At 35.0% G+C, this 24745-nt stretch overlaps 1 protein-coding gene across 6 annotated transcripts in view; it reads right to left on the bottom strand.

Moving 5' to 3' along the window:
• Positions 1–24745, bottom strand: part of LOC143228961 (obg-like ATPase 1) — a 54427-nt gene that overhangs the window by 15307 nt on the left and 14375 nt on the right. For 5 of the 6 annotated variants that reach the window (XM_076460490.1, XM_076460496.1, XM_076460494.1 and 2 more), the window contains exons 5-9: positions 13533–13660; positions 7572–7747; positions 6873–6950; positions 6349–6446; positions 3123–3266 (exon numbers count right to left, since the gene is read on the bottom strand). In XM_076460490.1, the coding sequence (XP_076316605.1) occupies positions 3123–3266; positions 6349–6446; positions 6873–6950; positions 7572–7747; positions 13533–13660 (624 nt within the window). The remainder of the gene's footprint in view (positions 1–3122; positions 3267–6348; positions 6447–6872; positions 6951–7571; positions 7748–13532; positions 13661–24745) is intronic. The other variant, XM_076460495.1, reaches the window with a different exon arrangement.

Genomic DNA, 24745 nt, shown 5'->3' with positions numbered 1-24745 from the left:
ATGAAGTTGTATATACTTATAGTATCTACACGCAAGCCCAAATAATTCTTTTTACGTAACAACTCGCTTTATAGTGCACGTGCGTAATTAGCACAATATTTTAAATGCATAAACGTAAACAGTACTGAAAATACTTTCATTAATACACATTATTAACCTGAGCACTTTCGAAATGTCAACCTTTCTTCTTCAGAGGTGAACTATACAGATAGGTGGTTCAGAGACTATCAATAAGTATTGTTATAACATATTATTTGATTTGAATTTCTCGCTATGATACACGAGGACTATCTGGCGCTAGTTGTCCCAAATTTAGGAGTGAAAGACCAGGGGAAAGACAGCTAAACAAGCATATCATTATCCCTGTATTTGTAAGTGAAATGAGTAATGATGGAACAGAAAGGAATTTATAACCAATCCTTAAAACTATAGTAGCATAACTAATTCTTCTTCCCGGAAAAAAATACAATGTCTCCTAATACTGAAGTTTTTCTTTCATAGCATCCACTCAAAATACAAAGACAAATAACTCCTAGTGGTGGTATTGGGAATTAAGTATTTGTGTTTCAGTCGCGTTTGAAAAAAAAGAAAAACAATAAATAGGAAGCACGTTTTTCGTTTCCAGCGATGATTTATTATGCAAATCACAGAGACGAACAGTTCCTATAATACAGGGTTGTCAGATCAGTGGAACTAAAACCGATGTAATAACGCCTCGCTCAGTGACATGAATTACGTACAACCAGGTCCATGATAGTTGGGCAGTACAGGCGAGCACGCGCTATCCCAACTCCAGCACCAAAGATGGGACTGGGTGAAATTATACGGAATATGCGTGATAACCCCTCTCTCATGAAAAGGTCGCACCACTTCTCCCCCCCCCCCGGGAAAATGACAGTTATTTCGTGGAAGCTTTTAACTTATTGTGCTAACAAAAACCTTTCGTGCAATAAGCAATTAATTAGGCCTAGATCACTGTATCTGACATGTTCTAGGAGTGGACGGTAATAATTAGCGTGATAAAAATAATCCTGGTTGTTCTGTAATTACAAGATTAAGTCAGAAGTTCGTATTCTTTGTCATATCACGTAGGATAAATATACGTTTTCTGGTTACCAAGGCATTTAAAATCAGGCCTAACCTTCTCTTATTTTAATTTCGTATTTTAATGTTCTTTTGCTAGCTCTCTGTAGGTGTTAGTAACAACGGATAAAACCAAGGAAAGAAAGATGCACTAGTTTAAGAAAACAGCCATGTCAGAAGAAATAGATAAAACTTAAACGCTTCCGCCAGGTGGTCTTTGTTTGTCTCTCTGAGGAAACTACGTTCATCGTAATGTACAAATTTTAGCACAAACAACCAAATGCGAACTTGAATTTGATTAATTTGTTAAGATTAACTGTTCAAGTATAAAAAATAAAAATAAAGCGCGTACAGATTTTACAAATTATATAAACAAGTTTAGATGGCATCTGCAGATCACACACTTTATTCAACCTATTATGAGTTTAGATTCCATTTTTTCACCTGCCCGGCCCGACACGGCCAAGCGTGTTAAGGCGTGGGACTCGTAATCTGAGGGTCGCGGGTTCGCATCCCCGTCGCGCCAAACATGCTCGCCCCTTTTAGCCGTGGGGGCGTTATAATGTTACGGTCAATCCCACTATTAGTTAGTAAAATAGTAGCCCAAGAGTTGGCGGTGGGTGGTGATGACTTCTCTCTAGTCTTACACTGCTAAATTAGGGACAGCTAGCACAGATAGCCCTCGAGTAGCTTTGTGCAAAATTCAAAAAAACAAACAGACAATTCACCTACCCTACCTATAACCAGTCTAGATAAAGGTGTGTTTTTTTTTTATAATGAATTCAGATGACCCGTTTTTCTACCTATGTTAAGTCCGGATTATATGCCTATATCAAGTCTACTTTTCTGACTTAAGTTCAGATTACACACGTTTCTTCTATACAGGAATATAAAGTTTTTTTCGTTAATAATGGGTCAGAATGACTTCTTGGTTACTAAGAAAATCTGTACTTTATGTAATTTATATTCAAAATCCATTTTTAAAATACTCAAAACATTATATTTATTCACGTGGTAAATACTAATTTTGTACTCGGAATATATAATATATTACGTGAAGAAACGGTAGAATTCAGCATGACGGGAAACCAAGTTACATCACGATTTTTAGACATTCGCCTTCTGGTGGCGTATAGCAAAACAACACATATTCTTGCACATATTATTTTAAATACATAAATCTATATGAATAAAGGTCTTTTTTACAGCACATAACTTTCCATTCTACTGTTGTTACAAATATTGAAAAGTTTAATACTCTTATCGTGTGGCATACAAAAACTGATATTTAGAAACGGAACGTGTAAATCCATAAGTTTTTCTCAGAAGTTTTAAACCTCTACAATAAATTATGTATTATTTATGTAGAACTACCAGAACATCCTAAGGCTTTAACAACATACAGATGGATAATTATGTTAATTACTTTAACAACATACAGATGGCTAATTATGTTAATTACTTTAACAACATACAGATGGATAATTATGTTAATTATTTTAACAACATATAGATGGATAATTATGTTAATTACTTTATCAACATACAGATGGATAATTATGTTAATTACTTTAACAACATACAAATGGATAATTGTGTTAATTACTCCACAATTATTGAATTAGAAACTTTTTTTTTTTCAATTATATGTCAAGACTCTTGAAATCACCAAACCTCTCTTCATTTAAGGTAAACTCGGTTTTACCACCAAGGCTCATAATGTCTCACGATATTATTTTTCACACAAATTAAAAAGTCCAGAATCTGTACTTCTTAATTCAATACATCAACACTATTCAAATCTTAATAAGCAATATTGTTGAACACAAATTAAAAAGTCCAGAATCTGTACTTCTTAATTCAATACATCAACACTATTCAAATCTTAATAAGCAATATTGTTGAACACAAATTAAAAAGTCCAGAATCTGTACTTCTTAATTCAACACATCAACACTATTCAAATCTTAAATAAGCAATATTGTTGAAAAAAAAACACCCAACAACAATCATTTGTGGGTCGATTTTCTTCTGTTTACCTTTGAATGTTGTGTTCCTTAAAAAACTTCTCCTTTTCTTCGGGTTCCTTCATTTCAGTGACTTTCAGCTCAAATGCCCCACTGAAAGGAATCACCGCAGCTCCAGGGTCATTGGTGTCCACCCACTCCTTGATCTTCAATAACCTGAGGTAGTTGTGATAAAAACGAAAACTCTCAGTACGAGTTTTAATTGTGAATCAATTTCACAGCTTGTTTTTATAATTTCACTGGGGTCATCTGTGTTAGTTTACCCTAATTCCGATGTGACATAGTAACGAGCACACCAACTGCCATATTTACTTTGTTCAGCAACTGAGTACTGGGATTTGACCATTACTCCTACAATGCACTAAATAGCCCACACTGTATATGTCTTGTTTTGTTTTTTGGCACAAACCACAGCACCTCAACCCCAAAGTCCAAAAAGGTAACAACTGGACCACACTTGACCTGACTGGCTTAGCAAAGCAACTGCTATACATCTTAATGAAAATCTAACAAAATTAAAGATATTTATTGTATTTAGTTATTATAAGAATCCCATTGACATTGGAACTGGCTGAAGGACAACTCAGATTAAATTTCACTGGCCACTGTCATTAACCATCATGGTTATATAGCCATTTGCAGATAAAAGAATGAACACTGGACACATTATTATTTGCAAAATATTAATGACAATCTTCACTGGATCAAAGTTACCACTGTATTCTTTCTTAAGGAACTCTGACCACACACACACACGTCCAAACAAACAAGACAGTCATGTCCCTTTTACAATTTTCCTGCTGAAAGGTCACAAACAAAGAAAATGTTATAAAAATCAAATACAAATAACAGGATCCAGATGGTTAAGGTGCTCAACTTGTAATCTGAAGGTCATGGGTTTGAATCTTTGTCACGCCAAACATGTTCGTCCTTTCAGCCAAGAGGGCATTATAATGTGACAGTAAATCTGTCAATAAAAAGAGTAGCCCACCAGTTGACGATGGATGGTGATGACTAGCTGCCTTCTCTCTAGTCTCAGACTGCTAAATTAGGGATGGCTAGCATAGATAGCCCTCATGTAGCTCTAAGCAAAATTCAAAACAAACAACATACTTTTTAATATTTCTATAATGTATAATATAATGCAAAGTGCAAACTTCTTCCTCACGTGTTTCTTGATTAAACTGTGTTACTACACAATAATATTTAAGTTCATCAGGCCTCTACGTTCTCTGTGTTTCTGAACTTTTGTGCAAAACATAAATAACTGTGAAGTAATTTTCAACTAACAGATTAAGAATGAGCAACTATGCTCGTAGCAAAGTTTAACAGCCGTAGGATGTAAACCTGGCATCCTCAGATTCATAGAATAATATGTAAACACCAAAGTATGGATTGCAATTTGTTTGTGGTAATAGGACATAAACCATGAATCCTCAAACCTACTGGGCCATGCCCAGCCCGTAATCATGTGCAATTGTTTGGTTTTGTATGGTTATCTTAAATACCCATATACAAATATTTCTGCATAAATGAATATTTTCTTTCCTAAAATTTATGTTAAAATAATTTTCATAATAATTATATGTTGTTTAGCAACATCTACTGTAATTTAATATGCAAAACATTACCAATATCACTGTTTTCAGTCATTAAACGATAATTGGAACAACTGGAAACAGAAGTAGTAAATGTACTTCATCACTTATCTCTACTTATAAAGGCAATCATACAAGCCTAGCCTTAAGTGCACCACCTATAGTCATTTTTGTTTACAAACGTGTAAATTGATGGGGAGAACCAGACCAATAGCACAAAGAGAGAGAGAGAAAATATGGAAAACACCCAAAGTTTACGGAGTAAAAGTGCCCTCTATGACACGAGGGAATAACTACCAGTCGTTTCACTTATCTGATAACAAACTTTTATCATTAGCTTTTCTACATATTTGGAGGGGGTAGTGATAGGTATTTTGATCGAATGCAAGCTAATCCACAGAAAAGTTTTGTACATAATGACCCTCATGCCGCGCCTATGTTAATTTTTTTTTTTTTGTTACTTGACGGGTGCGGTTACAAAAAGATCAAGTTGCAATTACCGAGTTCTGTTATAGAAAGAAAAATTTTCCAGGTACTTATGACATTAATCAAACAGAGAGAAGAGACTCAACGACTATCTTAAACCCCTTCCTGTTGCATCTACTATCCTGACAATCACGTGATCCACAAGCAGAAAAGGCAATACATGGGTTCGTAGATGGAATGTCGGTGATGAGTGTTAGAAGCTTGGTAACTAATCAGGGCCTCCCTAATTTAGATGATCACTTGGTGGAATGTTACTGTAAATAACAGATTTGAAAAGTCTGAAGTGTGTAATCTATTCAGTAAAATAGGATGGAAAAAAAAAAGTATAACACACTATTCTTGTTATAGTTGGTACAAACATCACAGCACTTTTACAGTAATAGTTGATACAGAGTTATAGTAGTCTCATGTGTGACAAATGATACAGACACAACAGTTACAAGTACTGGTTAGTACATATACACACATACAGAATAGGCTGGTACGTAACAGCTGGTACAAACACAACAGTTACAAGTAATAGATGGTACAAAAACAACAGTTACAAGTAATAGCTGTTACAAAAACAACAGTTACAAATAATAGCTGGTACAAAAAAACAACAGTTACAATTAATAGCCGGTACAGGCACAACAATTACAAGTAACAGCTGATACAAACACACCAGTTATAAATAAAATTATTAACAGATGGCATAAACAACTCAACAGCTTTATAACTTAAGGCCAGGTGACAGACACTACAGTCACCAGTAATAATTGGTAGTGACAGCTCACACAAATTTATTGAGTAATTAGATATTTAGTGTACTAACTATTTTTATTATATAAAGTCTCCTTGCAGTAACAGATGTTGCAGCCTATAATATTATAGTATAGTATTAAGTTATCCACAGTTAGCACTGTGCAAATAGCTTATTGTTAAAGCTCTGTGCTAATAATAAAAAGCATATCATTTTAGGTATGCATCATTAATGACACCATAGTGTTTAAATTAGGTAGACCTACAACAATAGTCCATACTCTGAATATGAGTTATACAAATACCACTTCCTCACATAGGCTATGTAATCATTACCCATAAACCAATATTTTATTAAGTAACATCCTTACCCATTAACAGATTATAAACTACCAGACTCGAAAAAAAATTACCATTTGTTCTTTTTTCGAAGATAATCTTTCTCTGACAGATTGACAAGATAGATCATAGGTTTGGAGGTCAAGAGAAGATGTTTATTGAGTACTTCAATCTGAAATGTTCAAAATACTGAGCAGTAGTAATAAGAAGATGTTTATTGAGTACTTCAATCTGAAATGTTCAAAATAATGAGCAATAGTAATAAGATGAAAACTAATAGAAAAAAAAGCAAATTCTCAAAACTCCAACAAGAAACTGGTACAATTAAAATAAGCCTCGTTCACATTTCTATTATAAAGTTCTACAAAGCAGAAGTAACAGAATCAGGTGGAAGTATAGTCAACGTGAAACATAAGTTTATGATAAATATATTGTAATTCCTATACAAGAAAAAAACCTTAAATATTACTAAATTTATAGCAATAACTTTTCAAGGAACTAATACATGATTTTAAGCCAAATCTGCAAAATCCGTATAAGTGTAAATGAATTTAAGACATATCTGTGTATGAAACATTATAAATTCAATAAAACTTGCCTCGTGAGCATTCCAATCACTAAACCGTACATGTTTTTTTTCCTCAGTAAGATGATGTTTAATCTTACAGAGTATGTCCTGAAAAAGAAAATACGAAATCACAATAATTACAGTTTACAAAGATGATGGAGTTAATACGTATTCAACCAAAACTCTCTAGTTTTTGCTTCTCAATAGCTGTTTCATATAAACTATTAGTTAGGTTTACAGCAACATTGTAAACTTAACCAGAATGTTTCAGTTCACATGCTTGTTAAAAACACAATCAGAAAACAGTGCACATTAGCATTTAACATGTTTCATTCATTTATATCTTTAGTTTCTGAAACCTAAAGTGAGCAAACTGCTTTTTTTCTGAGTTTAGCTTCTGAACAGAAACTTTAACTGAAACGTTTTACATTTGGTTTCGATTCTTCAACAGAAACCTAGTACAAATATCTTGTATTTGGCTTTGCTTTATGAGCATAAACCTAAAACAGTTATTTTACATCTGGTTTAGATTTTGGAAGAGAAATTTAAACAACTATCTTACACATGGTTTTGCTTTCCAAACAGAAACCTAAGAGAAATATCTTATGTTCAATCTAGCTTTCAGAACAGAAACCTAAGAGAAATATCTCATGTTCGATCTAGCTTTCAGAACAGAAACCTAAAATAAACATCTCACATTTCAATTAGTTTTCAGAAAAGAAATCTTACATATTCTGGCTTAGCTTTCTTGTCACCACCTCTAATTACTGTACGTTCCATCTTATCAATAATTCCAACAATATAATCTTCATCCTTCAAACGAAGTTCTTCATTGATTATCGCGATATCACGAATAGGGTTAATATCACCTTCCACATGAGTCACTTCTTTGTCTTCAAAAGTTCCTGATAAGCATTCAAACAAACAGAATAAAAATGTTATTTTTTTATATTTTGTGTATGAAATATCACAAACATTTAAATGTTTCTGTTAGAAACGTATCATTCCTTTTTGTTTATTTCAATAAAACCATTTTAGATCAGTAGCAGATTTATGGATGTGTGGGCCATGTAATTTTACATAGAACAAAATTATCAATAGGCCCCCATTAAGACCATAAGCTATAGAGTTGAGCCCCCTCTAGCCCCTACCTAAATACGCCACTGTTTAATGTATTAACAACAAAACAGTTATGTATCAAATCTTTAAGAAAGCAACTTTTGTGTCTGACCTAAGACAGTTTGTTAAGAAAGGTTAAGTAAAGCAGAACTGAGAATGTTATTATTCAAACTTAGTGAGCATACAGTACCAGTCTTTCCAACGAATAGGACTGTGATTTTACCATACACAAAAAAAATTAAAAGAACATTACTGCTGACGTGTTAGCTCTCTTCTGTAATGTCTGAAATTATCATGAATTTCACTCCCCCATAACTAATTCAGTGCATATCTTTAGTAGGTTATGTTCAAGTAATTTTTCTGAACTTCACTGGAAGTGTTACGGATGCAGTTTGACATTCTTGCAAAACAATTGTTAAAAATTTACTTTTACACCTGAGATATAGGTGGTTGTTTTGTTTTTTAAATCAACAAAAAGTAGCTAAGAAACGGCAATATATATCTGCCAAGTTTGGTATCTCCTTCACTTAAGTACTTAAGGGGTCCATGAACTTTTAAGCACATTTTTCTAAGGGATTTATGAACCAAAAAATGCTCGGGAGTCCAAGAATTTTGTTATTTGTTTGCAGAGACCCCTAGTGAAATATGAAACAAAGTAATTTATGTGATAATACCGTCAATATTGCAATAATTATTTACTTAAACACACACGATTAGCTGATTCTGTGCTTGTCTATACATAAGCAAAAAGCATATACCAAATAATGAAAATAAACGTGCTTCACGGTTACCCAAACAAAATGTAAAAACGTAAAATTAATTAATGACAAAAATAGATTTAGTGTACGATATATTTAGCTTTCTACACGCTTGATATCAGAATTAGAAACAAAAACGAACAAATGGATATCTAACTACTTTTTCTCCCTGTTTTAATCGCCCTACTTTTTTCAGACAGTACCAGTGTCGTATAATAAACTGTAAACCATCCACGACTGACAGAGGCGTGCCTGAATGCCGGCAAACGAATTTTCGCCATCAGTTCTGAAATATTTCCAGCAATTAAACCCCAATATAGGCGCCTGTGCTATATTCCCCTGTATACAACCCCCACCACTCTCCCCCGCCCTGGATGCTCCGACGTACCCTATAATTTAACTTTGACAGGATGAAGAAGAAAAAAATGGCTGGTTAAATGGATTGTCTGCCGTATAGGTTTGGCGCAGATGACCATACCCCCAGACTTTGCCAGGACGAGCACCCACACTATTCAACGTTGAAAATTCGTTACAAGGACTGGGAAACGAGCGAAAACTTGTATCGTTTTAATTACTTAGCATTTTCAAGTTAATACTAAACGTGCAATTCGCATGCAAATAAACCCGAGGTGAGACAACTGACGGCTGTTAATAGCTTTCCAAAAGTTGAGTTACAACTTCTAACAAAAACAATATAATGAACTAATAATTAACAACAACAAAAATGTGCACATTTAATAACACAAGCAATTATTAGGCTTTCCAAATGTGAGAAGATGACACGTTGCTTAATAACCAAAAAGGCAGTCCTTTAATTCACAGCATCAATCCAATTTTAGCGAATGATCCACTGATCCACCCAAATGCTGTTCTGATTAATTCTAATGAGCATTCTCACAAAGATAATAGTGGGAAACGCCCTTCTTGGTAATATGCACTATAGTCAAGATCTGAGAACTTATAAAATGTTAAAGTGCGTTATTATTTTTGTAATTTACATGGAAAAGCATGTTTTCGTATAAAAACCTTTATATATACATACATTTGTGTGTGCGCGTGCACTCCCTCGATGAAAAAAAAATTTGTTCTAACAAAAGCACTTATGGTCAAAGTTTTGAATTTCGCGTAAAGCTACTCGAGAGGTATCTGTGCTAGCCGTCCCTAATTTAGCAGTGTAAAACTAGAGGAAGGCAGCTAGTCATCACTACCTACAGCCAACTCTTGGGCTACTCTTTTACCAACGAATAGTGGGATTGATCGTCACATTATAACGACCCCACGGCTGATAGGGCGAGCATGTTTGGTGTGACGGCGATTCGAACCTGCAACCCTCGAATTACGAATCGAATGTCTTCACCACCTGCCCATACGAAACTTTCATTATAAGATGCAAGACTTGTTGCAGGATCAAGAAGTGAACAATTATTTCAGTATAATGAAATTGTTAAGAATCATTCAGGCTTGTCCCAGAGAGTGTGGCATTATATAACTTTAGAATGAGAGTTATTCTATAATATTTAAGTGAGTTATTTTACAATTATTAAGTGACTGTTATTCTATAATTCTTAAGAGGTATTGTGTAATTTTATGTGACTGTTATTCTATAATTCTTAAATGAGCTATTCTACAATTTTTAAGTGACTGTTATTTTGTAATTTTTAAGTGAGCATTAATTTATAATTCTTAAGTGACTGTTATTCCATAATTATTAAATGAGTTACTCTATAATTTTTCAGTGACTGTTATTCTATATTTCTTAAATGAGCTATTCTATAATTTTTCAGTGAGTATTATTCTATAACTTTTAAGTGTTATTCTATAATTCTTAAATGAGTTTTTCTGTAATTTTTAAGTGACTGTTATTCTATAATTCTTAAATGAGTTATTCTGTAATTTCTAAGTGAGTGTTGTTCTATAATTTCTAATTGAGTTGTTGTGCAGTTTCTAAGTGAGTGTTATTATACAATTTCTCAGTGATCACACAAACAGACAGATCCTGTTTCAGTAATAAGTTTTGTCGCAGAATTCGTCATTAATCGGTTTAGCTCTCAATAACTACCAGTAATCAATATGTTACTATTTTCTGTAAACCCTATTCAACATGTATGGTACAAAAGACAATACGCTGTACGTGTTAAAATCAAAGGAAAAACAAACAATAAAAACTTCGGGTATGGTAATAGAGAAGAACAACCAAGTCCAGTTGCACACCCTTTATAATGTACTACATGTGTAATAACTCTCAAAAGTCTATAGAACACAAGAGTACCGCCTGTTTGCTTCCGAACCCTTGCCGCTGATGCGCGAGTAGTCCACGTGACCGCCATGTTTCCAAGGCCACAACAACAGCGACCTTTGGCAGTGCATACCTGAATCCGTTTTATTCGAGACGTTAGGTTTCATCCATTTACGTTTTAATAACTACCTTGGTTGACTAGCGATTCGTCACAATGATTTACTTAGTTGCATTTCATAAGGCTTATGTTAAGCACGCCCGTTCTAGCCACGGCCTATGCACTGATCGGCTATAATTGAGGGTTAACTCGTGTACATTATAAATGCGACAGCCTTGTTCTGCAAACACGTCGGGTTTCCATAAGAAGCCCTGACGTATCAATCACTAAATATTCAGTGTGACAACATGCGAGAGGCCGATTTACTCTTCCTGAGAACTTGGAAGGCCAAAATTATTGTTCGACAATATAAACGATCACTAGTATTAGAAAACTATAAGTTGGCCGATGAATTTTTATTTTGATTCTAACAGCTTTAAGCGTGGGTGAAATTCAGACGTGTAACGTACGATTATCTCTGAAAACAGAGGAAGTAATGCATAAAAGAAATCACTCAGAAATAGGTGAGCCCACTGACTGCCCTTTTATAATAAATTATACATATAGCTGTTGTTGTCATTTGTAATTACGCATAAAGCTAAACAATGGGCTATCTGTGCTCTGCCCACCAAGGGTATCGAAACTCGATTTCTAGCATTTTAAGTCCAAAGACATTCCCGCTGTGCCACTGGAGAGCTACATATGGTGTTTTTTGTTTGTTTTTTATTTAGCGCAAATCTACACGAGGGCTATCTGCGCTAGTCGTCCCTAATTTAGCAGTGTAAGACTAGAGGGAAGGCAGCTAGTCATCAGCACATGGTACCAACCCGCATATTTCACTTGCTATTCCATCAGCACTTTGAATGCATTATACTATTAATGCATGTGTATGTGATTTGAAAACATAAAATTTACAATATCCCATGAATTGCCACCACCCACCCACTTTCCTCCTGGGAGGTATAGTTGGTGGAAGCTATGGCCGTTAACTTTCTATTACGGCAGGGTAAAGACAACGGGAGGTATCATATGATGTTGGAACCCTGTGGGGTGCTAAGTGCTATAAAACAGCTACCGTAGATTGAGCTCTACACCTCCCCCCGTGTTCCCATTTAAACTACGTTCTGACATTCATATTGTATCTGGTTATAATGAGTGCATAAAGTTAAAACCTCAAAAAATGTAAAATCTAAATATCTGAAGACTTTCAAAACCTGTTAACTTTAAGTAATATTAACCTTCAGAAGGAGTCGCCGATCCTTCCACTCATGTTAACTTTAATAATATTAACCTTCAGAAGGAGTCGCCGATCCTTCCATTCATGTTAACTTTAATAATAATATTAACCTTCAGAAGGAGTCGCCGATCCTTCCACTCATGTTAACTTGAAGCAACATTAACTTTACTAAGAGGAGTCAGATGACTGTCCAATAACCTCTAATTAGTGATTTTCAAACTCTGTTCTATGATTCTTCAATCAGGGATGTCTGAAATTTATATCAGTTAACTACATAATGCAACCTTCCTAGCATTTTTCACACCAAAGTTTTTAATATACTCTGAAAGGTCAATTTGGCGAATTTTTTTTACGGACCCCCTGATGACTTCAAATCCGGAGGTGTAATCTACCTGTCACCCCTCCCCTATCGGCGGTACTGTCGCCAATTGCCACATTTATTTTGATTGTCGCACAAAGCTACTAAAGGGTTAACACATACCAGTGTTTTGTTGTTGCTTTTTTCAATTGTTAACCCACCAAAGGACTAAATGCATTTAAAAAAAAAAAAAAGAACGAATATTTTTGTATATTTATTTACAACTTTAAAAATAACGTCATTAGCTTGGTCATTTTCACCTAAGAGGGGTTCTGTGATGGGAGGAATGAAATAAGGGGGTTCCATGGCTTCGTAAACTTTAAAAACCGATCTATATAAAGTATTAAGTTGAAATACAGATTATGACTGCGTTTTGGAGAAAGTCATACAAAAACATGAAAAAATTAAATGTATGTAAGTCATATGTATGTTAGTCATATGCATATCCCTGTCCCAAATATTGAACTAATAAAACAGAGGTCAATGTTAGAATATATGAGTTAATATAAATATTATGGATCAATACGTCAACCATAATATATCTGGTATATTCACCCCATAGTAAGGCTTACCAAGAAGGTAGTCAACAGCATACACGCTACTACCACTTTTGTATGACCGAATAGTGACATATCAACCATGAACCCTCAGATTCACATATCCTAACACCACTAGATCATGCTCAGACTTTAACTTTGTGGAATTAATATCCTAACCTAACCATCTATACAAATAATAAAACAAATGCACAACTTGAAGGTCTTCTTGGCATTTTCTACGTTGTCACTTTTGCTTCTATCTTTCAGTAATAGTAGTATATTTCACCTGAAGAGCAGCTAAAGTGCATTTATTGTACTAGGTTCAAGATTAAACACTAGGACTTACGACACAGATGGAAAATTGCATCACAGGCCTTGATATGAGACAGAAAAGCATTTCCAAGTCCTTGGCCCTCACTGGCTCCCTTGACGAGTCCTGCTATGTCCACTACATTCAAAAAGGCTGGAACTTTGCTGTTTGATACATAAAAAGGTGTTAGTTCAACAGTGTTTTAGTGTTATAAGCCCTCAGTTTCCACTGAGCTATGGGAAAGTGCTTTTGAATAGTTTACGTGTGGTTCTGTGTTCTAACTCTTTACAGAATTTACATACTGATGAATACGAACTTACATTGGAGAGCCATTCTCACATAACAACTTACATTGGAGTGCCATTCTCACATAAAAACTTACATTGGAGTGTCATTCTCACATAACAACTTACATTGGAGTGCCATTCTCACATAACAACTTACATTGGAGTGTCATTCTCACATAACAACTTACATTGGAGTGTCATTCTCACATAACAACTTACATTGGAGAGCCATTCTCACATAACAACTTACATTGGAGTGCCATTCTCACATAACAACTTACATTGGAGAGCCATTCTCACATAACAACTTACATTGGAGAGCCATTCTCACATAACAACTTACATTGGAGAGCCATTCTCACATAACAACTTACATTGAGAGCCATTCTCACATAACAACTTACATTGGAGAGCCATTCTCACATAACAACTTACATTGGAGTGCCATTCTCACATAACAACTTACATTGGAGTGCCATTCTCACATATTACATTGGAGTGTCATTCTCACATAACAACTTACATTGGAGAGCCATTCTCACATAACAACTTACATTGGAGAGCCATTCTCACATAACAACTTACATTGGAGTGCCATTCTCACATAACAACTTACATTGGAGAGCCATTCTCACATAACAACTTACATTGGAGAGCCATTCTCACATAACAACTTACATTGAGAGCCATTCTCACATAACTTACATTGAGAGCCATTCTCACATAACAACTTACATTGGAGTGCCATTCTCACATAACAACTTACATTGGAGTGCCATTCTCACATAACAACTTACATTGGAGAGCCATTCTCACATAACTTACATTGGAGAGCCATTCTCACATAACAACTTACATTGGAGTGCCATTCTCACATAACAACTTACATTGGAGTGCCATTCTCACATAACAACTTACATTGGAGAGCCATTCTCACATAACTTACATTGGAGAGCCATTCTCACATAACAACTTACATTGGAGTGCCATTCTCACATAACAACTTACATTGGAGTGCCATTCTCACATAACAACTTACATTGGAGAGCCATTCTCACATAACAACTTACATTGGAGTGCCATTCTCACACAACAACTTACATTGGAGAGCCATTCTCACATAACAACTTACATTGGAGTGCCATTCTCACATAACAACTTACATTGGAGTGCCATTCTCACATATTACATTGGAGTGTCATTCTCACATAACAACTTACATTGGAGTGCCATTCTCACATAACAACTTACATTGGAGTGCCATTCTCACATATTACATTGGAGTGCCATTCTCACATAACAACTCACATTGGAGAGCCATTCTCACATAACAACTCACATTGGAGAGCCATTCTCACATAACAACTTACATTGGAGTGCCATTCTCACATAACTTACATTGGAGTGCCATTCTCACATAACAACTTACATTGGAGAGCCATTCTCACACAACAACTTACATTGGAGTGCCATTCTCACATAACAACTTACATTGGAGTGCCATTCTCACATATTACATTGGAGAGCCATTCTCACATAACAACTTACATTGGAGAGCCATTCTCACATAACAACTTACATTGGAGTGCCATTCTCACATAACAACTTACATTGGAGTGCCATTCTCACATAACAACTTACAGCTGCGTGTTATTCTCACATATCAATTTACATTCTTCCATCTCTTATACATTCACATCTGTCTATTAAAAGTTTTTTTGAATTTCTAAAAGTAATATATGTTTAAAAACTGAGTTTTAAAAATAAAAACAACGTTATGTTGTTTATAACTCGGTTGTATCCACCTGGCGATATAAAAGATAGAATCTAACGGAATACAATGTTTACTGAAAACTAAAAAGGTTTTAAAATATTCATTAGTTTATCCATCAATAAATCCTTGTTTTTTTCTGTACAAGTCCTTCTTTTAACTCAATTAACCCGTCTATTGTTGAGACTAAACAACACTAATCTATCCATCTATGTTTTAGCTGCACTAGAAATAAAAGCCAACACACAACGACAATTGTTAATAACATAAATTTGTTGGTGTTTTTTTTCAGATATTAGAAACAACTATTTAAAATTGACAAAAGTTCTTCTGTTGTATCCGGATGATGCTAAATAAACCTGATGAAATGTCGTTAACAAAATAACAAAAGCTTTACTCATGCACAACCAACAAAAACAAGTGTGAATTTCCTCAGTTCTAGTCCAGAAAGTTAACTGAAGTACCCATAAACAAATACTAACGGCAAGGCTCAGTAAATGAACAAAAATGCATCTGAAATAATGCAGCTCTCAACAAGTGTATCTTATAAACTTGTTTATTTAACATGATATCACGAAGTAATTTCTCCCATACAAGACAATAAATAACAACTGAAAAAAGAAATGTTTCTGAAAAGTGCATACCAGTTATTTATAAAAATATTTAACTTTAACAACGTCACTTAATAATTCTGAAAGTAGCACTTTCTTTTTTATAGAAAGAAACTTTGAGGGAAGGGGGGGTCACCCTGTACAGAATAGACCCAATATTACTCTAAACGTGCCTACAAATCACTTTAGCTTGTAAGTTCAACACCTGTCAACTATTCTGGCGCCTGCTTATAATAAATTTTATAACTCTAAGTCCCCGGATTTAAATCATTTTACCAGAACTTTGGATGGAACGTTTACAGAGATAACCGTTTTTCGTTTAAAAATGGAACGTTTACAGAGATAACCGTTTTTCGTTTAAAAACAGAAATTTCTTAACAAAAAGTTTTGCTGATGAATACTACAAAAACAATAACAAATGAAAAATGACAATTTAAATTTTTAAAACAAAAGATGGAATCATCACAGTTAGAAAATGAACACAAAAAATTATGAATAATTCATTTTGAAAAACATACGGTGTGGTCAAAACAATCTGCTACAGGACAGAATGTGTTTTTCACAGGAATGTTTTTTTTTTTTTCTGATTGGCTTGGTTTTTGAATTTCGTGCAAAGCTACGCGAGGGCTATCTGCGATAGCCGTCCCTAATTTAGCAGTGTAAGACTAGAGGAAAGACAGCTAGTCATCACCACCTACCGCCAACTCTTGGGCTACTCTTTTACCAACGAATAGTGAGATTGACCGTAACATTATAAAGCCCTCATGACTGAAAGGACGAGCAATGTGTGGTGTGACGGGGAACTCATGCTCGTCCTATTCCTGTTGTGAGGATAAGTTTGGAGATCAATCAAAACCAATCAAACGTCACTATTGCATGAAAATTGCGAGTGTGGCCCAAGGCCACCAGGGGTTGTCTTCATAAAACATGTTATAACGGAGGAAGAGCTGGAGAAAAAACCACACCTCCTCACACCAAATAATATTGTACCTGTAGTGGGCATAACAGATGTAACTGCATACTCCTAGTTTTAGGGGCACTATAATATTATTTCAACAAGTGTACACGCGCGCAATTCTGGATTATATGACTATTCTTCCAAAACCATTTGTTGAACCGTCAGCAAGCCATGACAAAATACGATGAAATTCTTGTCATGGTGTGTGTGATGGTAGTGATGCTAAGGCATTGGCAGAGGGCAGTTACAACTGCTCGATACATAATTCGTGATCAAGGCCTCGTATCTGTTTAGACCAATGGTCAGTTTTAAATACAAGATGGAGTTAATGCTAATTTTGCACAAGTCACAACACGATTGTTTGCAGGTCAGCGAATAACCATCCTCCAGTGACCAGTGGATATAAACCCAATGGAACATATAGTTCACAATTCCCCATGAAGACATTACAAACAAAAAAACTTCTTGAGACAAACGTCACCGAAATTTTACGCCAGAAGCGGAATGGAATCCCACACGGGCCCTAGATTTTGGATCTTCTAAATACAATGTATAAACCTATTTCAAACTAAATATTCTTGTACCCTATGTTTCGTATTTATTTAATGAACGACATTCTTTGTGAAGTATGTATGTACTTACAGATCGATTTAATCCGTGTTTGCACCCCATTTGACTGGTGTCAGATATTATTACAATTCTAATAAGTTTGCTTTATTAATTCATAATGTGTACAGAATTATGAAACAGTTTTAGTCTCTCAGCGTGAATTATTTTGTGTAAGTGTAATATTTGTTTGTTCTGAATTTCGCGCAAAGCTACACGAGGGTTATCTGCAATAGCCGTCCCTACTTCAGCAATGTAAGATTAGAGGTTAGGCTACTCTTTTACCAACGAATAGTTGAATTGACCTTCACTTTATAACGCCCCCACGGCTGGAAGTCCGAGCATGTTTCGTGTGACGGGGAATTTGAACCAATGAACCTCAGATTACAAGACGAGTGTCTTAACCACCTGGCTAAGCCAGACCTGTTAAATGTCGAAACAAGCAGTCTTTCAATTTCTACTATCAACCATAATTCAAACATCGCTACTAATATCCACTTTAACAAACACCACTACTACTACCCACTTTAACAAGCGAGTTTTAAGGGTGATGTTTAAGTTTAAAACCTTGTTTTTCTCCTCCTTGTTCCTTCTCTTACAAAACTTATACTATATATAATAGTAGTTTATAATTAACATCTAACAAATGATCTGAAGAACAAATACCTATGTAATAAGTAGATACGTTGCCTATTAAGTCATTTCAGCATTTTTAAAAGTGTTTTGATGTTTCCACGACGAACATTTAGTTTACTTATGTAAACCTTTCTTGTGAATCCACCATAAGGGGTGTACGGGTCCCTTAGTCCCTTACTTTAAACCGATGAACTAGAAGAAAAAAATGATAACTACATAACAGCAACTGCCACCAGCACTTGTATGATTGAATAGTGCGATTTAACCGTCACTCTTAAAGCACTCCAACAGTTTCATGATGGCGTAGTACATCTACAGACAGCAATATCTGAGCCACGAACTGCCAGATTCAGAGTCCAAACACGCTTTTCACTCATATCATCTGCTCCACATGACGAGAAAGCGATCTTCTTAGATCTACAGCATTTGTTAAAATATCAAAATAATCGCAGTAGCACTCGAAACTTAGATTGCACTATCTGTTAAAATATCAAAACAATCGCGGTAATACTCGAAACTTAGATTGCACTATCTGTTAAACTATCAAAACAATTGCGGTAGCACTCGAAACTTAGATTGCACTATCTGCTAAAATATCAAAATAATCGCGGATAACATTCACAAACAAATTATTCGAATTTTTTCTTTTACACACAGTAAAGAAACATCACACGTGTTACTGACTTACCTGGGCTCAAAAAGGTCAGTCAGAAACTAAAAACTCAATTCATATTGAGACATGTACAGATGCACAAATGATAAACACAGCCTCAATATATTTAATTATATGCAGACCAGGTTTAAGAACAACTTGAAAGGATGTCCAACATGTAGTGCGAACCTGATCAATCGCCTTATTAGCTTCTCCTTAGGTGATCAAAACTGTAATCAACTATATAAACGATTTTTTTTTGCGTTGAGACTAAAGCAGGGAAGTCATTATTACATCAGCTAAAAAAACAAGTCAAAGCTGGATAAATTAGTTACGAAGAAAACCATACCTGTAATAGGTCTGATAGCTTCTGCTCCACTCCCCGTTAAATGTTTGTTCCTATTCTATGAATTATGGTTAGCTGAAGAAGTGGGGGTAGTTACACCAAAGCCCTCCCCCCACCCCTTGGTAATTATCAGTTGACGTAATTACAGGTACGTTCTAAGTTAGGACATCTATGATTAATTAATTCACTTGTCAGTTTGGGTGTAAGTTAAATATTGCGACCCACGAAACATCTCCAGGCCGTTTAGTACCTAGCCCAGCTAACGTTACGTGTTAGAATAAAATCATTTCAGAGTTCGAAGTGAGAATGGATTCGATACCCACAAATCGGTTCGATGAGACATACATCGAATTCGGAACATAGGTTTTTTTACGAATACTCTGGTTGTGATAATAATTGTATTTATTTCACCGAATTTCACGATGGTGATATGTAAAAAAAAGAAAGTTAAAATTAGATATATCGAGGGAAAAAGATATTGAAATAATTCTTGTAACACTTACTACGCATGTGTGAAACAGGTGGAAATTAGCACGTCATCGAAGAATCGAGTTAACTTGTCTAATTATTTGAAAAAGTTAAATAACATTCAAGTTGCCTGGCAGTTATAAGTTAAAAAACAACAGTAAAAACTTACAGCGTATCATTGTTTCAAATACAACTCTTTTGTCTACCAAAGAAAAAACATTCAGTATGTATGTGTGCACCTTGGTTACTAGTTGTTTCCACCTCTTCTAAAACTCTAGATTGCTTGCTTTTTTAATTTCGTGCAAAGCTACACGATGTATATATCCTATAGCTGTCCCTAATTTAGTAGTGTAAGACCAAAGGGAAAGGCAGCTAATCATCACCACCCAACGCCAACTGTTGAGGTACCCTTTTACCAACGAATAGTGGAAAAGATCGTAACATTATATCCTCCCCCAGCTGAAAAGGAGAGCATGTTTTATGTGACGAGGATTGGAACCCGCGAACCTCAGATTACGAGTCAAAAGCTCTAACCCCCCCAGATATGCCTAGACGGAAATTCTACCCTAATTTCAACACCAGTTTAATAACACAAGTTTCCATATGACTGAAGTGAGATTCGTACAAACAAAAGCTGTTAGACGAAAAGAAAAAAAAAGCCGGATGTATCTAATTGATTTAATCTGAATTTCACAACAATCATCGTCGTTGAGGCTTTGATATCTAGGACATACTGGGCAATTGAAAAGTAGCATATATTTGTTCGATACGTGCACCGTGAAAATCACAACATAATTTTTGAGCGAAAGTAAAATGAAACTAACATATGAACCACATTATATCTGCTATATCCAATGCCGACGATGCCTTTCATGCAATACCAGATCTCTTCAGGCATTCTTAAAGGGTTAATGAAATTCGAACAAATTATTTTAACAAGACAAAAAAAGTAAAGAGGTAATTAGCAAAACGCAAACATGGCCTTCGAAAATCATACTGGTGTTCGTTATTTTGTCGTTAAGCGCAAAGTTACCACCATGGATGTCAAAAATCGGTTTTGGACGTTATAGGACTTAACGCTAAGCCACTTGAAAGGGGGCATCATGAATAACGGTCGACATTTATATTATCCTGCCTTATCATACATTTTTGGTCAAGTAAGATATCCATATATAACCTTATGCACGGTAGTGCTTAATATGTAAGGTTTGCCGGGTTAAAAACGGCCGACGAATATCGTCTATTTGTTTGTTATAATCTCAAGTCTCTCTTATAACAATCCAACGGACTTTTTAACCCTCGTTGATGTTTTCGAAGTTTCCGAAACTATTAACATCTTCACTTTAGTTTAGCCCCCCCACCAAAAAAAAAAAAATTGTTAAAATGAAGAAAAGGCGATTAGTTAACAGTTTTCTCGATTGTTCTGATGATGACGTCGTATATCTCCCGGAGGTTTGTAGTTGTTGCAGTGATTTACACACTTGTATTTTGTATTTCACTGACTTCAACACATGATGTCCATCAAGACAACTCATCAGATAAGAACTGCTCTAGCACTTCGTTTATGGAAACTGAATATGATAGGGCTATAAAATAGTCACGTGATTAATTCACAACCACGCTAATTTACGCCTGTCTATTTGATTTATGTCAAATCCTCTACAAGTTCGAAGCCCCGTTTAGAACATTTTATTACCATGAATAGTAACTAGTACAACAGGCACATTTTCAGGTGTCCTCGGTTTAAGGGTCAAGGCCGCGAGGTGTAACATCTTTGTGGGTGGGGCGGTTCTGAATGTTTGTTACATAAATCTTCACAATACCTCGAAGTTTGTACTCGTTCAGAAATTCGCAAACAAAAAAGGTTGGCTTCATTTTCCTTATCAGTGAACTGTTCGTTTTTCTGTACTATGTGCATAGTTAGATATACCCAATACACAACGTTCGTAATTTTAAAATAAATAATATATTCTACTTTTAAAATACTTAACGAATTTTTACTCTCTCTTTATAAACTGAAAAACGGTGAAATCATGCGAACAGGTTTACCAACAGATGACTGAACTCATGCACGTTTTTTATAAATCGAATATGATCGGTTGAAATTATGCATATATTTTTTATCAAGTGATTGAGACTAGTTGAAATCATTAACGTATTTTACTGAAGCGACCACGATTGTTTGAATTCATGCATATAACATCATTAAGTGAACAATATTGATTGATATCATGCATACAATTTTATAGAGCGACGAAGATTTTTTTTTTTTTGGGTAAAACCATGCATACTTTCATCAAGCGACCATGAATGGTTGAAATTATGCATATTCTTATAAAGCAACCAAGACTGACTGAAATAATGTATACCATTTTATTCAAACAACCAAGATTGGTTAAATTCATGGATATAATTTTATCAAGTGAACAATATTGGTTAAAATCATGCATATAATTTTATCACTTAAGCAAAACAGATTAAAATAATGGATAGAATTTTACCCTGCTCAGTGGTATACATGACATTACTACCAGATTAGCACGTAAGAGTTATGGAGAATTAAGTCCTAACAAGAGAAAAGTCATTCCAAACAAGGAACTCGTAACCAAATATAGGCATTACAGACATAAGTACAATGGTTACAAAGATCCTTTCCAGACTTTACGTTAGATGAGGAAAGCAGTTTAAATATTTTTAATAAAACTGCTCCACGTGAATAAGTCTAGCTTCATAAAAACACGAGAATACTTAAACCAAAACGGATTCGTTTCTCTGATTTCGATTATTCAAAACCGCTGAAAATCCATGAGTTTCAGGTCTGCAAGTATGTGGCTCTAGGAATCTTGTAACTTTCTCATGTGCATTGAAATGATAAAGTTGGACAATTTCAAATGTTGCCAAATAGTTCAATTTAACCGAATTCTTCAACAAAATACATGTTCTAATAAAGACGACAACATCTCCAGTTGTACGTCTACGTTTATGTTCCTGTACTTGTTGAATCACTTATCCATCATGGTACTATGCACCATCTTGCAAGAACACAAGTGAAATTGTATGACGTCACCCCTACATATGTACCGCTACGGTTATATAATGTTCTGTTATTACGTTTACTAAAAGAATTTACAATCATTTATCTTACAAGGTTTTCCCTCACAACTTATAGTGATAGTTTCAAAGCGTTCAGTCTCACACAGTCAGCAGAGGACTTCCTTATTAGTCATTCAATTTTACTAAAGGTGTGTCAATACAGCGATACAAATTCCGTATCGATACATCGCCCGATATAATACAACACGATTTATGTTTTTTCACCAAATATGGCAGTCTTTCAGTGAACATAATGAACTTCTTGTACCGAAAAATTAGAACTTTCAACAGCGTATTTTTGGTAATAATTAATGATTCAATAAATAAAGATAAGTATTGAGTACTACACGCCATATTCGTTTTTTATACCGAAAACATCACGTGTAAAGTAACATAACAAATTAACAATAGAGACAAACAGATAATATTTTAACTTCTCTTACCAGCTGCCATATTAGTTGATCAAATCTGCGAATTTGAAAAAGCACTCTAAAGTATGAAGCACTTAAAAAAAGACAATATTAATAATACTGATACAGAGATAAGACTGTCAAATTTTGTAACGAACCGTTGGCAAAAGTTCTATATCCAGATACGCATCATATCGCCTACTATTATGAGATAGGCGATTTTACCTTCTACTAGACAAACAAATAATAAACTATGGGAAAGTTCGCAACTGGTCAAAACAATAGACATTTCTGGATCGCCTTATCGATATCCATTTTTGATGACGAGAAACCCACTTGAAACAAAAACGTATCTCAGGTTAACCTAAAGATAATCTACGTAGGTCGAAACGTTGTTCTCTGATAACCAATAAAAGTGTTAATACCCATACCAGCTGTTAGGATACATCATCGGCACAACTACGAATGTCCGGAAACATTTATACAAAAAACTACACCACCATTATAATGTTAACACATTAAATGTTATTTTATATATAATTCAAATATGCTTGAGTAAGGTATTTCTATGACGTGCATAGAAAATAAACAGCATATGCATACACACACACGTATCTATACCATACACTAATAATGGGAATTCTGGACAAAGATAAAAATTACAGCAAACACTTTCGCTAATTTTTTAACTCACCCTAATCAACTCAGATTTTACTGATGATGTACTCGTTCAATCAGAAATGGCATTTCCTTAATAACAGACGATCACGATGCGAGCGAAACGTGTTGCTCTTCTAAGTAGTGTCAGCTCGGAGATAGATTCGTTGTAGTGATAAGTGCCTCCAATCAACCAGTACTATTAGCGCGGCATCTGTTATCAGGTTACGAGATCACACAAGTTGGCAGTAGGAAAAAAAAAATCGTTCTGAGGCAGTTGGGAGGGGGCTTACTTACGAAACATAGTTACAAGATCAAATACACTGATCTCATCCTGATTACATCTACTCTTAGCATATTGCCAATTATAGAAGTAAATGAGAGGAACACTAGCAAATACTGAAAATATCACGTCCAGCGCTGACCAGCTGGCGTTGACTCTTAGAACCTTCAAACGTTGTTCGACAAATTAAGCACGGTTTTATTATGCACTCGAAAAAAGGCTTAAAGCTCGTCTATCACGTCACACGCATTGTGAAATGGTAATTATTTTGTAGAGATATCATCGTAGTTCTCTTCAAGGAGATTATAATACTCCAGGAGAAAAAAAAAAATGCGAAAAATGTCTATTTCATAATTTTCAGGCAAAGGTAAACAAAAAGCTATCAAGGTAGGGATAGCAGTTCCTAAGTTTGAAGTGACAGACAGACTAAAGGAAAGGTAGCTAGACAACAGCACCTACTATCAACTCTTA

Source organism: Tachypleus tridentatus, chromosome 10 (assembly GCF_004210375.1).
Source record: "Tachypleus tridentatus isolate NWPU-2018 chromosome 10, ASM421037v1, whole genome shotgun sequence".
In the NCBI taxonomy this organism is placed as follows: domain Eukaryota; kingdom Metazoa; phylum Arthropoda; class Merostomata; order Xiphosura; family Limulidae; genus Tachypleus; species Tachypleus tridentatus.
This window is presented reverse-complemented; position numbering and strand designations above follow the sequence as displayed.